Source organism: Prionailurus viverrinus, chromosome B3 (genome assembly GCF_022837055.1).
Source record: "Prionailurus viverrinus isolate Anna chromosome B3, UM_Priviv_1.0, whole genome shotgun sequence".
In the NCBI taxonomy this organism is placed as follows: Eukaryota; Metazoa; Chordata; class Mammalia; order Carnivora; family Felidae; genus Prionailurus; species Prionailurus viverrinus.
The window spans coordinates 13,534,319-13,551,530 of NC_062566.1; the positions used below are offsets into that span (position 1 = coordinate 13,534,319).

A 17,212-nucleotide genomic window follows, 5' to 3' on the forward strand; every position below is an offset into this window, starting at 1 on the left:
TCTTGTGGTACATGGGGGAGTAGAGGCTCATGTGGAGTGTGAAGCTAGGAACCTTTTTCATCTTTGGAATCTGACTCAGTATTAAAAGAGGGCTCATCTTTAGGTAGCCTGTATTCAGGTACTGCTAATGCTTTTCCTAAAAATATACCTTTTTTTTCTTGGTCTAGGTCACTTTTACAAAGAGAAAGTTTGGATTAATGAAGAAAGCCTATGAACTTAGTGTGCTCTGTGACTGTGAAATAGCACTCATCATTTTCAACAGCTCTAACAAACTGTTTCAGTATGCCAGCACTGATATGGACAAAGTTCTTCTCAAGTATACAGAATATAATGAACCTCATGAAAGCAGAACCAACTCGGATATTGTTGAGGTAACACATATCTCTAGTATGCCTGAATTGCAGTTATAATTGAATCTTCCATTTAATAACTTTAACTGTCAGATTGCTTTTCACATCCAAATTATAAATCAGTTTATATATGTAACTTACTTTTTTCTCTGAATCATTTCTTGGAATGATCTAATTATTGCTATAATAATATATACATAGATTTTTTTTCCCTCTGAATCATTTCTTAGAAGGATCTAATTATTGCTATGTAATGACCCACTTATGCTATAAACATCCTATTTATTGAGACAAAATAAGCTAGGCTGTTGTACTATATACAGCAGTATAATCTAACATTTTATCTATGATTACTTATTTTGTATGAGTTTTAAAGTTAATATTATGAACTATATCACTTGGAATAGTATGAAGTTACAGTTTTAATATGTCTTAATCATTTCATTATGTCAGTGACTACCCACAACTTGAAACACTAATGAAGTGGAAGAAATGACGTAAATATTTGTGTTTTGTCAGTAGTGCTTTAGTTGTGGGGGGAAGATATCTTCTTTTCTTTTTTTTATCTTTTCTGCTGTCCTTCAGTATCTCTTATAATTCTGCTGACTTACTTAAAATGAAAACAAACAAAAAAAATTCAGGGATTATTTCCATCTTATTCAGAAATAGTGTTTTAAAGCAAGCCCTTCAAAAAGAATCGGTATACTTTCCCCTTTTATTCTTTTCTACTGCAAAATCTTTTTATAAAAGTTAACTTACCATATATATTTCTAATGGCACTCTAAATTAGCTTTGTACTTTTGTCATTTTTGTTACATTTAGAGATTTTGTTTCATTTTTATTCAAAAGGGAGTCTTTCCCTCCACTAAAAAAGATGCATACTTTGGCTTACTTTTGTAATATTAGAAAACTGTCCCAGTTAATTAGGGATTTCCTTGGTGAAAATACTGAAACCATGTGAAATGATGCAGAACTAACTATAAATGAAGAACTAACTATAAAAGAAGAAATGAAGTCCTAATCTAGATTTTGAGTTAAGATAAAGATACCTTATTTTGTAGGAATCTAATTTATTTGCCTCCACAGATTAAATGCATTCTAAATTTCCCTATACCGTATTTCTCTACTACAACCATTCCTTTTAATTGATTTAGTTTGTTACTGAAAAAAAAATTCTGCTACTTATAATTTTTTTAAAAAAAGCACTTCTGTTACTTTTTAGCAATTAACTAATTGCAATGAGAAGTAAAAGCATCATGTAATTACAGCTACAACTCATCTCTGTGCTTGTTACCCACAGTTTTATTTAAATGGTTCACTGCTGTGAACATCCCCTGAAATGTGTATGAAGCTTTTGATTTTGCCCTTGTTGATCATTTCAGTTAAACTACATGATAACCTCTTAGCCAAGCCCCTTAATGCAATTATGTTTATATCAATTGTAAGTTACTTTGTATTATTTAGCATTTGTGGTTTTAGCAATACAAGTCAGTAGACTGTCCCTGTTATATATCAATGCATTTTGAATTGTAATTTTATAAATTAGAGGATCCTTATTTGGGTAATCTTATCAGAGACTTCATAACTGGATTTCCTTGAAATGGAGATTATCCCTGGTGTGTTTGATTTAAAATCTTATTTTAAAAATCTCTATATCTTATCAAAAGCTCCACTGCCTAAGTCAAAGAAACAGAGTTGACTTTTATGATGCCAACAGATAGATACTCAAGCTAGTTTCATTGTAGAAGGCAGCCATCCCCTTGACCCTAACTACTCTGCTCTTTCATTGCAGCAGTTGTTGGTCTTGGCCCCTGGAAGTTGAGGGTGCTCCGCACAGCCTAAAGCTTACTTCTTTAGAGAATATGAAGAATATAGTCTGATTTAATCCTCACAGAACTTTCAGACTACCTCAGTCTTCACCTCTGTTGTGGTCAGCAAAGTGTAAGAGAGTAAATCCCAAACATTTTTTTAGCAGTCTCTATTACAATTTACTTCAGTATGAAGGAAAACTTTTGCAGGTCAATTATCCATTGGGATTTTGATGTTTTCTTTTTAATTGAATTTCTTAGGTATAAGTGAACATGAATATTACCAGTAGTTCTTTATGAAGTTTGGAATAATATAAATGCAATGGTTAGAAGACACATTGGCTTATTATAAGGTATTAATTTGTTGGTAGGATAAATTACAAGGCTTAATTTACCTTGCATGTTAAGTTTACTGAATTAACCTTCATTATAAGACAGTGGTGGTTACCCCAGATGTTCTTTCTTCTACATAGAAGGGTAATGCAACTACATCCTGAATAGAAGTATGTACATATCTGAGTTCCTTTTATCAGTGGTGGTAATGGCTTATACTAATGTAGCTACAAAGATTGTTGTGAACCAACCTAAGTTTATAGGACCAGAGTAATGACAATACATAAACCATAGTTTCCTTTGGGCCAGGCACTTACAAATACCTCATTTAAGGATATTTATGGAATACAATTTTAAGTATTTTTTTTTTCATATAGGGTCCTTTGAAACAGTTGTAATTGGAAAGACACTTTTGTGCATTTGTTCATTTAACAAAAATATTTGAGGGGCTCCTATGTACCATGGACTCTGCAAAGTGATATTATTTAGACATTTCTAATTCAGGCTCAAGACTGTTCTTTCTACCCATAGTTTTGTAAACCACTTAGATAAACTTGTACCAACTGAAGATTTTATATCTGTATCTGTAAACTTTGAGCAAGTTGGTGTGGTGTTCTAGCTGTGTAAAAAAGCTGTCTCCTGTGGCTTCATCTGCAGTAAATGGCGGCATAAACAGCTATAAGTGATCCATATTAGAGTGTCTCCTAATGCACTTGATCCATAGTGAGACTAACTGAAGACTTTGAGAACAACCTTTGTAAGCCCTCTAACCTGAATTTACTATTTCCTGTTGCATATAAGTTAGTCCTTAAGATCAGTAGGATTTTATTTTCCCCCATATGTCTAAAAACCATACCTGCAAGAATGCACATGGTATTATGCCTATGGAATTAGATCTAGTATGTTTTCTGGGAGCACAATGGAATAAATACATTAAAAGTAGTTGGTATTTGAATATTGTGATGATAAACAGATATAAAGGAAGATATGGTGCTCACATCTGTCTACCTTTTTATTTTAACCACAGATACCAGAAACCTCTGTATAGAATGGTGCTCTATCTTTGGTATCCCTTGTTTCATATTATCTATATTTTAAAACCAGTTTTTTTTAATTTTAATCAATTTTAACAATTATAGTTGGTAAAAAATAATTTCCATGTAGCTTTTTAAAAAAATCAACAGCATTTACATACTTTAAATTGCATTTGGATCTTTTAAAGTCTGCAGTGTCCTGTAGAATATGCATATCTCTTACATTGAGAAAGCTAAATAAATGAAAACAGAAACTTAGATGTTAGTAAATTATGAGATTGTCATAAAGATAAACTTTATAAGAAACTTCATAATTGGATTTCTTTGAAATGGAGAGTATTGTTGCTGCATTAATGGTCTTATTTGAAAATGCTTATTATACACTGCTTTTTAGGAGTATATTCCTGACAAAAAATGAGTTTCACTACTTTGTTTTCTATATTTCAGTAGGAGACATTCTGTACAAATGTCATCAGAGATCTACATTATATCTTTCCTATTAAGCATTGATAACAAAATGCTTATATGTGGCCCACTTTTGTGGGCCTACAAAAAGTAGTAATTTAATTGAAATGTAGAGACAGTGTTATAACCCCCATGTTTTCTTTTTAGTAAATTAAGATTTAAAAAGTTGTCAACTGTTGTATGCAGTTTTATAAGAACATTGGATTTATCTTAAAGTATTAGAAACTATTAATGAAAATCACCAGTTACCATTATTCACATACACACACACACACGTGTGTGTGTGTGTGTGTGTGTGTGTGTGTGTATATACACACATTGTGTTTATACTAAACAAAAGCCTAGGACCAATAGAAGGGTTCTGCATCAGAATAAAAATTATGCTAAAGCTGTGAAGTGAGGATTTTAGCAGCTGCTACACAATAAATTCCTGAGATTACTTTTGTATCCATTTTTTTCCTCTCACTTTACAAAAATATTTGGAATCTTAAATATTCCAGCATGTGATCTATAAAAATAGTTATGATTTGGTGGTATTGGAGAATATTCAGTGCATAGCTTGTGTGATGATTCAGATCATTGTGCTGTCATTTTAAGGATATAAGAGACCATGGCCATTTATCTGTCTAGTTAATATCTTATAAACTGCACCCAGATAGAGGTATTTTCCTCATGTCGGGAATACTGTGGTACTTAAAAAGAAAAAAAATACCACTTGCATTATCTCATTTGTTCCTTATATCCAAGGCAAACTTTTTCGGAAGTGGAAATTGAGACTCCGTTAAATGACTTGCCCAGAGTCATGTAGCAATTTAGTGGCAGAACTGGGATTAGAACCTCAGTCTTTGAAATTACAGCCTCCCTTGCCTTCCCAGTTTACTGAATTCATTAGAGCTCTGAAACATTTCACAATAAATGGATACAATTTTATATATAAATCAGTAATGTTCAACATGTAACAAATGTGAATGAGTTTTCCTTGATAATAAATAGAAAATTAGTGAAATTAATTGCAGTAAGATTAATTGGTGACATTTATCAAGTTGCTAATATAACCTGGTACTCTTCCAAGGACTTTTATTTATTTTATCTGATTGAGCTCTCTTATTGTCCCCGTTTCACAGATGAGGAATTTGAGGCACAGTGATAAATGAAGTAAGATGACAATAATTTGGACTTAAAGAATGAGAAAGTCTGCTTTTTCTGAGTTTTAATAATCCCTGCCTGCTTTCAGATTACAAAGGAATTTAGAAGTCATTAATATCTTAGAGAAAACATAAGATGCATCTATCGATTATTAAATAAAAATAGCTGGTAGTAAAAGTTGAGCACGGCAACTTTTAGAATCAGTGGCTCTCAGGGTGTGGTACCCTGACCTGCAGTATCAGCATCACCACAGCACTTGTTAGAAATCTGAGTTCTGGTGCCCCGCTTCACACCTACCGAATTGGAAACTTTGGAGAAGAGGCCTAGGCAATATTGTATTAATTTGAGTTAACTTGTCCGAAGTGGAGTGAGACTAAAAGCTTCAAGTTATCGGGCAGTCTCTTGGCAGTAAAAATTCTTAAATATTTTTATTCCCAAGAATATCCTCTGAAATGATTTCAAGCAGTGAGCAAGCACAAACTGTAACTTTTAAGGCCTTCCAAATAGTTCAAAATAATACGCTGATTTTGGTGTGAATTGCAAACCAGGGAACACATTTCTAATGAGTTAACCTTTCATTGCAGTCCTACGTGGTTTTACATACGTGCTTCTTTGAACATATTTAGGGGTTGGTGGGGATGTGTGGGCAGCAATGCATTACACAGTTCCTCAGTTGAACAAAACAGAAAGATAAATGACTTTTGTCTCCTGAGATCATCTAGTGCGGACCTTCTAGAACTGGAGGCATGATTATGCTTAGGGTTTCTGACAGTATTACAATATTCTCTTAGAGCCTTTTGAGCCAATTGGGTTTTTTTCTCCCCATGTTACTGATCAGGAATGGAACAGACAGGGAGTGTTTAAGAGGCTTGCCTAATGTTTTACAGGGCTGCAGTGGAGCGGCAGGGAAAGGGAAAAAATAATGAGACATCTGAAGACAAGACAAAGCTTCCCTCCGCCTCCAGGCCCCTGCCCTGCTCTTTTATTCCTAACAGAGCCTGAAGCAGCAGGATGGTGATTCACAGGGTGAGGCACGCAATCCTCATGGCCCCCCTCCTCTCCTCACATGTCCTGCACCATCTCCTCACACTGCAGTCACCGTAGCTCTGCAATTTCAGTTTTACTCTTTTTATTTTTACTGTGTATTTGAATATTATTATTTATCATATAATTATTGGTTTTCATTTATGTGCTTTTTAAGGAACTGTGCATCTCTGCGTGTGATTTTTATTTTCTTGAGGTCAGAGTTTTGTTCATCAGAGACTGAAGTTGTTGATATATAAACAAGAGTTCATGGGAAAAGGGGTGATATATATCACTTTATAATATAGCTTACATTTCTGTAATGCATTTCTTGTGTTTATCGATGAATACCTGTATATCCTTTTTATGTGTCTTTGTGTCAGGGATTGAGTGTTTTTGTAGTTAAAATCAGATGAGTTGTTCTTTATCTTCCAGAAGTTCTTTGCTACATTAGCCATATTTTTGGCCAGTGAGAAAAGGGGGAGGGAGGGTACAGAGGATTGGAAGAGTGGTCAGAGAAAACTTCCTCTGGAGGTGACACATTGTCTTAGGCCTTTAAAGGACAGGGTTGGGGAGGGAAAGGGCTAGAAGAAAGGTGTTCTGGTTCAGAGGGGCAACTTAATGGAAATTAGGAAATGAAACATAGCACAGTTATTTTATGGAGTTAAAATCAGCTGAATGCAGCTGTAGTAGTATAGTGTGAAGAGTGGAAATAGCTAAGACCTGGGAAGTAAGCCAGATCCTGAAGGCTTGGATAGCTATTGGAAGAGCTCTCTAGGTTTTACTGACTATCTTGTAATTCCCAAGCAATACATCGTGTTCAAGTTGCACTGTAATTTTTTGAAAGGGGCTTGAAAGAAGGGAGGAGGAAAAGGGTAAAAATATTGAATATAATGCATTATTTTTACACTTTTAATTTATTATACTGATATTTATACTGTGTATAAGACATTGTATTAGACACTGAGAATAACTGACCATATTTCTGCCATTTTCCTAAAAAGATGATGTGTTTCCTAAAAAGATGTGTTCATCTTACTACAGAAGTTTCTTTGTTGGATACATTTCAATATAGATTCAAGACACTTAGAATCCCAAGATTTTGATGTTTCCCACCACATAGTAATCATTTAGCATATAAATATTACATTACTATTAGAGCTAGAAGCTTATTTAATGCAAAAGATACAGGGTACTTACCATGTTTAAGAATGTTCTGTGTATGCCTTTGTGAAGTGAGATATATACGTAGCATAAGTGATATTTCTCTTATAAAGAGGTAGCAAATGCAAGCGTGCAGTGTTTTTAAACCAGGCCAAACACGTAGTTCCTTAAAATTGAGACAGCTCTATAGTTTTCATTTTTATTTTGAAATTATTTTTGTAGCTCAGTTTTGAGACTAGGGATATAGAGTCTGAAGAAAGAAAGGGATCTTCTTAGCACAAATTGGTCATAACCCTACTTTTAAATTTATAGTTAGAGTCAGCATTTGACCTATAAACCATTCAAGATGGTAGTATGAACCTCTTATATTTTGGAAAAGTAAACATACCTTATATGTAGGTTTTGTTTGGTGGGTTGATTTGTGAATCAAATAAATTTTTGATACTCGTGTATCCTAAGGATATTCTGTGAAGAATATCATTATGCGTGTAGGCACATAGTTACGTGATATTTCTTTACTCAAAGAATATTTCCTATAAGTTCTTACTTTAATTGATTAGCGGTGAAAGATCAGAAGATAAACCTTTAAAGATTGGTTTTTAAGTATTAGGGATTTTTGAAATTTGGTAATAAGCTACAAGTTTGAGACTTCTAGAATAAAGCAAAGCTTGAATTCATATTGGAATTTACCTCTTTTTTTAAAAAATTTTTTTAATGTTTAATTTTGAGAGAGTGAGACAGCATGAGCAGGGGAAGGGCAGAGAAAGAGGGAAATACAGAATTTGAAGCAGGTTCCAGGCTCTCTCAGCTATCAGCACAGAGCCCGATGCGGGGCTCGAACTCACAAATCGTGAGGTCATGACCTGAGCCAAAGTCGGATGCTTAACCAAACTGAGCCACCCAGGTGCTCCTGGAATTTACCTCTTGTAATTCAGTGGAGAATATTTTCTGTCATGCTTTTTGTTTTTATAGAAATTTTCTTATAACTGGTTTGTTATTTTGTGGTAATTTTTGGGCTTGAGTTGTTATTTCCAAAATCTTGTAAACCTCAGAAATGTTTATGTTCTGCAAAAAAAACCCTTAGAAATAGCAACTAGTATTTGTACAGGAATTTTAAAAATCAGCTTGCTTTTTTATGCTACCAGTATTCATATAGGCTTGTTCTGTAATAGGATATAATTAAAATATTTTAGTGCTGTTTCCCATAATTGTATAGTTGTATTAAGTTTTTAAAAATTGTTTTGTAACTGGAGTATAGAAAAATCTACCAGTTATTGTTCTGTATGACAGTAGAAAATAAGCAGTTAGGTGGGGATTTAGGCATTTTGTGAAAGGTGTTTTAATTCTCAAATTCTGTTATTTGATATTTCACTTACTATATAGTTCAAAGAAATTTCTATATTTAGTATTATAATTAGCATTTCTTGGCTATACTAATCAGTTTATTTTATTGAATGTTTATGGTACCTGTTTAATAGGAAAAGAGAGCAGTATTAAAGTTCTAAACCTTGTGGAGTTTAAGGACCAGTTAAAATAATGTATATGGTAACATTTTGAAAACTGTTTTATATTAATTAGGTGGTTTCTGATTGCAAGCAACAAAAGACCTGACTGAAACTCCTCTTTCAAATAGGGGTACTTGTTATATACCACATAACAAGAAAATCTAGCAATGTGGTAGAGATTAGCCTGTGTCTGTTGAAGTGGGCTCCCTCAAGCCTTCAGCTGTGTCCTGATGCTGACTTGTTCATGTTGACGGTGGCAACTCCTGCCCTTACATCTGCACATAACATCATCTATGGCAGCGTTACCCAGTAGAGCTTTTTGTGGTGATGGAAATGTTCTATGTCTGTGCTGTCCAGTATGGTAGCCGTTAGTCATGTGTAGCTGTTGAGCATTTGAAATATAGCTAATATAACTAAAGAACTGTATTTTTAACTTAAGTAACTGCATGTGACTCGTGGCTACCATATATAGTGGCACCAATATAAAGCATCAGAGATCAGTTGTATCCTAGAGTTTCCAGCAAATGTTCTAAAATTAATTCCGTTATACTGATGTAGCTAACATGCCTCCACACTCCTCACTGAAGTACAATCATGGTGGTGGAGAGAAGATGGAAAGTGCTCATTGGCGAATTCTAGCCAGATGCTCCACCTCTGAGACATACTCTAAAGCTGTAGTAATCCAGGAAGTTGTGTTTATGTAGCTCAGTAGAACAGAACACAGAGCTCAGAAATAGACCCATGCCTTATTAATGCATGGTTAACTGATGTTTAACAAAAGTGCTCAGGGAAATCAATGAGAAAAGGAAAGTCTTTTCAAAAGATGGTCCTAGAAACACTGGACATACAGACAGAAAAGATAAACCTCAGTGTTTACTATACATCATACACATTTCTGTGGAATAGTTTGTATATGTGACTAATAAAAGTGAAGAACAGACAGATTGGGTGTAGTTGATAGAGTGCCTTGCATACTAACTGTGGCATTTGACGTTTGTCTTATGGGCATTGGGCAGCCCTTGGAGGTGGTTTAGCAGTTTGGGTAGTCAGACCATTGTTACAAGAATACTAATCTGGCAGTAGATTTATCAGCATTTCAGAAGACATTTATAGCTTTTAAAAATAGACTAAGATCCCATCTTTTAGTTATGATAGGTCTTTAATAATGTTGAGATTTTTATGAAGAAGAATGCTATTCCATTTGGTTTGAATGGGGAAAGGTGATTAAATGGTGGCTTAGGCTTTGTTCTAAAGATGATAATATCTTGACATGTCATACTTTTTCTCAAGTGATCTATACAAAATTTGAGATGCATCATATGTAAAGAAGGAAATATTTAGAATTTAACCATAATGTGAATGTGCTCAAATATTATTTTATAAATAATCTTTATAATATGATCTCCTTTAATGCAACAATTTAAAGTATTTTTACTTAAAATCTCTTCATTATTATTATGGAAAAAATGACTAAATGACCAAAATTATTGTGAGAAGGAGTTTATGTGTTATAAGAAGGCTTGGAAACCCTGATCTAGTTCTGTATTTCATTTAAATGATAAGAAAGTAGGAGTCCAAACAAAGCAAAAGGCTTGTCCAGGGTCTTAGGAGTATGCAGTGACAAAACCACAGCTTAAATAATGTTCTCTTGAAGACCCTGAATCTATCTCAGAAGACTGTGGAACTTCTGAGGCTAAGTCTTTGAGAAAGAGCTTTCTTCCCAGTGTATTCCCAAAGATACAGCACACAGCTTAATAATGACCTTTAAAATTGAACTAAAAGCAGTGTTTCTTACTTCAGTGGTAACTAATTGATGATACTCTTAAAACGTCTTCAGATGTTACCCACAGCTCGTAGGGACAGAAACACAGAGTGTGTTTAAATTTATTTATTTTTTTATTACGTTTCTTTATTTTTGAGAGGCAGAGAGAGCGTGAGTGGGGGAGGGGCGGTGAGAGAGGGAGACAGAATTCGAAGCAGGCTACAGATCCTGAGCTGTCAGCACAGAGCCTGATGCAGGGCTCAAACTCACAAGCCGTGAGATCATGACCTGAGCCGAAGTCGGACACTCAACCAACTGAGCCACACAGGCGACCCCAGAGTACGTTTAAATGGAAATAAAGTTCAAGAATGAAGGGGATGTGATTCTCTTCACTTTGTAACACTGGAAACAATGCCTTTATTTCTGTATCGCCCCATCTTCAACATTGATTCCTAGTATATAGTATTTCCAACCTTTATAGAAGTAAACAGATTTAAAAAAAGTATAGGTGCTTCTGCTGTAATGCTGTTTATGTCTTCCTGAAAAGCCTCACAAACTCTAATAACCTGTGCAATTTTGTGTTCTAAGCAACACAAACTAAAAAATAATCAGCAATTTAAAAGAGCTGGAACTGCTCAGTGTGGTAACTTAGTGTATAGTTAGTGGGTATTATAAATGCACAGAATTAATTATTTGAATAGAAACGCTGGCAGCACTCTAATTAGGATGGAGATAGTGGGTCTAAGGACAGTGCAGATGGCAGTGTAGCAATGAGCAGTGGAGGGTGAGGGGTTGCCATTTAAGTATGGGAAATAACTACTACCTGCAGTGGGGCGGGGAGTGCTCCTCTGAAGCCTTCCTTTTCAATTTTCTTATAGTGCACACCACGCTCCTGCTGTTTGGTGGTCTTTCTCCTTTCCTGCTAAACGTTATATTTCTGTTCCCACTTTTCTGGCCCCCCTCGCCTAGGAAAAATCCACACTGAACCAGAGTGACTTTATTATTCTGACACCATTCCCTATTTACCAGTTTCATGTCACCTAATTTATATTCCCAAACACATTATGGTAGAGCAGACTGTATTGTTTAATCATAGAAGTTTGTTGTTTTTTTTTTTTTAAAGAGAGCATTCATCAGTTTATGTTCATCTGAATAAGTGGCTGCTATATATAAGAGAAAATTATTCAGAGAGGGGAAGTTGTATTATTTTGCTAGTTTCCTTTAGAGTGTAAAAGAAAGCTGTTTTCATAGATGCTATTGGCTTTTATTTCATATAGTTCTCTTCACTGATTATCTTGATATACCTGGATGTAGAACTCCATAGGTATGAATTCCAGTGAGATTATTCATAATCATATTAAAGATTTCCAGCGTTTTCTGTAACCTGCATAAAGTGCATTCACATTGCCCGGCATCTTTATAAATCATTGCCCCCCAATCTTTCACTATCCTGTGAAATTGAATGTTCAGTGAGGTAACTTAGTGTACGTAGTGGCTACCACAGTGGGTATTATAGACAAACCTGAGATTAACTTTTTTATGTTCTTTCTATTGAGATATAATTTACAGACCATAAAATTCACCATTTAAAATTATACATTTAGTGGTTTTAACACATTCACAAGTTTATGCGACTATGAACACTAATTCCAGAACATTTTCATCAACCTAAAATGAAACTTGGTACCCATTAGCAGTCATTTCCCAACTCCCCTTCCCTCATCCTGGCAGCCACTAACCTTTTTCTGTGTCTGTGGACTTGCCTATTCTGGATATTTCATAAAAATGGGATTATATAATCTGTTCTCTTTTGTGTCCAGCTTCTTCCATTAAGCATAATATTTTCAAGGTTTGTCTGTTTTGTAGCATGTATTAGTACTTCATTCCATGGCTGGATAATATTCAGCCATGTGTATGGAAATACCACATTTTGTTTATTCAATCATCAGTTGATAGACATTGGGTTTCCACTTTCTGATTGTTATAAAAGTACAGCTATGAAATTTTTGTGTAAGTTTTTGTAAGGGCATGTTTTCATTTCTTTTGGGTATTTACCTAGGAGTGGAATTTGCCGGGCTGTATGATAGCTCTGTGTTGAACTCTTTTCCACATTTAACCTAAAAGGCAAAAACATCATCAGAAAACTTTATGGATATCATTAGTAAATGTTTGGCTCATTTTTTCCTAAAAGTGTTGATTTTTTAAATATATGTAATGTTGGTCCATGTTATCTGGACCAACCCTTCAGCTGAAGACAACTAAAAATACTAGATGAACTATACAAAAATGACTTTATAGCATCAAAGAGCTGTTAAGGAATATGCCAGACCAAAATCTGAGGAAAGGTAAGAACCTAAAAGGTAAAGAAGTATTTAAAGTTCTTGCTACCCTGAGTTCTTTTCCCATCTGGATAAATACTTGAAAACTAAGCTTCAGGCTTTGGTGGATCTAGAGGCAAAGGTTAAGTCATTACTTCCAGGTCTCTGAGGCTAACACATTGCCTCTCATATCAAACTGGAACCTAAGGAAAAAGGAAAAATCCACTGCCTTTTTCCTACTTGCAAAAGATGCAAGGAGAGGTCTGTTGTACTGAACAGATTGGAGAAAGGAGAATAAGAAAAGAAAGAGAACCTGTTTGTTAAAGGTTGTAAAACAGGTTACCAGCATTGTGTGGAATCACTGGCCAAAGACACATAATGCAAGAAGTCCAAGAAAACTTTTGCTCCAGGTTCTGGAAGAAGCAAATCTATATACTTTTTGAAGAAAAGCACTTTAATTCTAGGCATCAAATAACTTTTCAAAACCATTGAGCATCCATCATACAAAGATGACCAACCATAAAAGAAAACAAGGCACCATAAGCAAAATGCAGCAAGAAATAGCAGAAACTGGGGCGCCTGGGTGGCTCAATTGGTTAAGCATCCAAATTTTGATTTCAGCTCAGGTTTGTGGGTTCGAGCCTTCCATTGGGCTCTGTGGTGACAGCGTGGAGCCTGCTTGGGATTCTGTCTCTCGCCCTCTCTCTCTGCCCCTCCCCTGCTTGCTCTCTGTCTCTCAAAATAAATAAAAATAAACTTAAAAAAAAAGAAATATAACCGACACCTAAATATTTCAGATACTGTTATTATACATAGATTATAAATAATTTCACTGTTTCATAAACAAGCTTGCAAATATTTGCAAGAAACAGGGAATTATAAAAGCAGTGCTATAGCAGATTTGAGAAAAATACTTAGAGTGATGAAAAAAAAAATAACCAAAATGAAAAACTCAGTAGACATGTTGGAAGTGTATTTGACATAGTTGAAGAATTTGTGAACTGAAAAAAGTTATCTGGAAGTCAGCACAAAGAGATGAAAAAGTGGAAAATACAAGATGTTGAGAGAAAAGATTGTTAGAAATTCTAACCTAAATTTTTTTGGGCATTCTGGAAGGAGGGGAAGAGAGGAGAGAATGAATATGAATGAAGCAGATGCAGTATTTGAAGATATAAGGACAATTTTTCAGCATTGATTTAAGTAACTCAACAAATACTATACAGAGTAAAAAGAAAAAATCTATACATAAATATAATGAAACTACAGGAAACAAAAGACAAAAAAAAATTAGATTATCTTCAAAGGAGTGTTGACTCTAAATAGCAGCAAATGAAAATCTGTCGTCAATGAAATGATACCCTAAATGTGTTGAGAAAGTAGAAGATGGACTCCAACTTAGAATTCTATACCCAGAAAAAATATCTTCAAGAATGAAGGCAGGATGCCTGACTTGTGCTCTTGGGGAACCCCGTTGTTTTCTCTCCCCTGGCTGGCAGCGTGTAGGCCTCTCAATGCCTGGCGTTTCTGTAAAAGATGTGAACCATAGGAGTTTGTCAGAGCTCTGGCTGCCTTCCTGAAAAAATCTGGAGAGCCGAAAGTCCCTCAGTGGGTGGACACTGTCAAGCTGGCCAAGCATAAAGAGCCTGCTCCCTGCGATGAGAACTGGTTCTACACACAAGCTGTCTCCACAGTATGGCACCTGCACCTCCAGGGCAGTGCTGGGGTCAGCTTCATGGCCAACATCTGTGGGCAACTTCAGAGGAACAAGTTCATGCCCAGCCACTTTAGCAGAGACTCTAAGATGGCCCACAGGGTCCTCCAAGCCCTAGAGAGGCTGAAAACAATGGAAAAGGACAGGGGTGGAGGCTGCAAACTGACACCTCAGGGATGAGAGCTCTGGACAGAATTGCTGGACAGGTGGCAGCTGCCACCTAGAATCATTAGAACAAATGCTGGGTTAATAAATTGCCTCATTAGTTAAAAAAAAAAATGAAAGCAAAACACCTGTGTATCAGTTTTGCAACTAAACCACCTCAGGCGTTTGAGGAAGGGGTCCAAACCAAGTCAGACTTCTATAGTAAGAAAGCAGTCCTCATGGGAAGATCACATGACCTTCACAACCTTCATGTGGACAGTAACCCATATCTATTTTATCAGTGAATCTCATAACCTAGTAGGGTGCTCTCAATAAATTTTGTTTGATTAAAGGGGGAAAAAAGTAAGTTAAGTCATTTGTGCAGTTTAAAAAAACACAGAGGGATGGTGAAAACCAAGAGCCAAGACTTTTGAAGATGTACTTTCCTGACCTCACAGTGCACTGAGAATCAAGTTTTCAAAATACTTGTTTATGTGTGGAGATATACAGCAGAATTACATTATCCTGTTGATAAGCTGAAGCTACTAGACTGCCCAATATCCAGCTTCAGGGAGTTAAGTGTCCCAAAATTGTTGGTTTAGCTTGGGGTAGGGGAAGGAAGTACCATTACCATTTGCTGAGATCTTTGCAATGAAACCTAGGGTTATCACAGAACTGGGTAAGGCTTTAAAATTCAAAGAAGCCATAGTTTGAATACCACACACTTCTTACTGAGGAATATATGAATAAGATCATGGAGAAACTGGAGAAGGACCCTGAAGTCCTGCCAGCAACTACCTGCAAAAGAATGTGCTTTCTTCCCAAGGTTGAAGTGGTTTCTGATCACAGCCCTCTCTGCATTCTCCCTCTCATTTGTTGACTGAGTGATTCAGTCTATGGAACCAGCTGAACTAAAACAGCCTAGTGAAAAGAGCATTGGACTGGACATCAGAAGATTTAGATTCTAGTCCCAGTTCTATTTAATTGCCATGTGATGTGGTAGGGTTGAAGGAAGAGTACTTGGGTCTCTCCTAAGCTTAATATTCTCTGTAAAGGTTAGAGGTGAACTAGATTACAAATATATCATTTAAATTTTTTTGAGCTATTTTAATATACTTTTTCGAGCACATAAAATCTCAGGATCCAATTGTGCCTCAAAAATTTTGATTCAATGGACAAATTTCCAGAAAAATGCAACCTAACAAAATGGAATAATAAAGCTATAGACAACCTGAATAGTGTTATTGTCAAGTTTACCACAAAGGAACTTCAAATCCAGATGGCTTCATAAGCAAATACTAACAGATTTTTAGAGATATAATGCCAATATTTTACAAATTGTTCCAGAGAATAGAAAAAGAAGGAACTCTCTTTTCCCCATTATATGCAGCTAGCCTAACCTTGATAGCAAAGCCAGCAGGGAGAGTTCTAAGAAGAATCAGATGTCAGTCTCACTGAACATAAATGCAAAACTCCTAAACAAAATATTAGTCTACTTCTTTGAATTTACATCTTTTTTAGTTGAGAGACTATTGACTTTGATCTATTTTCTCTTTTTTTTTTTTTTTTTTTGGGACAGAGAGAGACAGAGCATGAATGGGGGAGGGGCAGAGAGAGAGGGAGACACAGAATCGGAAACAGGCTCCAGGCTCCGAGCCATCAGCCCAGAGCCTGACGCGGGGCTCGAACTCACGGACCGCGAGATCGTGACCTGGCTGAAGTCGGACGCTTAACCGACTGCGCCACCCAGGCGCCCCGATCTATTTTCTCTTTTGCTCAGGCATGTATATAGACTCTATATTAGCCTCCTTTTGTGAGTGGCCTTGTGACTGAGTTGGCCAATGGAATGGGAGTAGAAGTGATAACATGCTACTTCCAGATCTGATCTGTAAAATACCTCCCACATGATCTTTATATTCTCTCTTCCCTGTTTGCCAGCCAGGTGCAGAGAATCCAGATGGGAACTCTTGAGGTTTTGTGTGTGCAACCACAAGATAAATGAGTCCGGGCTTTGAATAACCTCATGCAAGTCTCTCTGGGATAAGAAACATCCTCATTTGTCTTTATATGAATAAGAAATTTCATTGTATCAGGCCACTAAGATTTGTGTTTGTTAAAGCATCTCACATTACTTATGCTAACTAATACAGATTACTTATGCTAACTAATACAGAAATTAAATCCAGCAATATATAGAAGGGACAGTATACATCATGAATAAGTTGGATTGATCTCAGGAATGCAAGGTTGATTTGACAGAATTATCCCATTATTGTGGACTGGAACTCTCAATGTTATATACATCTGTGCTACAAAAAAATAAATAATCTTTATAGAGTTTAAGAAAATGCCAGTCAAAATCCCAAGGATTTTTTTTTTTTTTTTTAAGAATTCAACAACAGATTCTGAAATGTAGGGAAATTCAAGAGGAAAAGAAGACAGCCTGAAG

The 17,212-nt window shown here is 35.7% G+C and overlaps 1 protein-coding gene and 1 pseudogene across 7 annotated transcripts in view; both read left to right on the forward strand.

Moving 5' to 3' along the window:
• Positions 1 to 17,212, forward strand: part of MEF2A (myocyte enhancer factor 2A) — a 161,391-nt gene that overhangs the window by 96,636 nt on the left and 47,543 nt on the right. For 6 of the 7 annotated variants that reach the window (XM_047861761.1, XM_047861768.1, XM_047861763.1 and 3 more), the window contains one exon: positions 168 to 371. In XM_047861761.1, the coding sequence (XP_047717717.1) occupies positions 168 to 371 (204 nt within the window). Of the gene's footprint in view, positions 1 to 167; positions 372 to 17,212 lie in introns of those variants that run through there. The other variant, XM_047861767.1, reaches the window with a different exon arrangement.
• On the forward strand, positions 14,420 to 14,843 carry LOC125167531 (40S ribosomal protein S19-like; annotated as a pseudogene).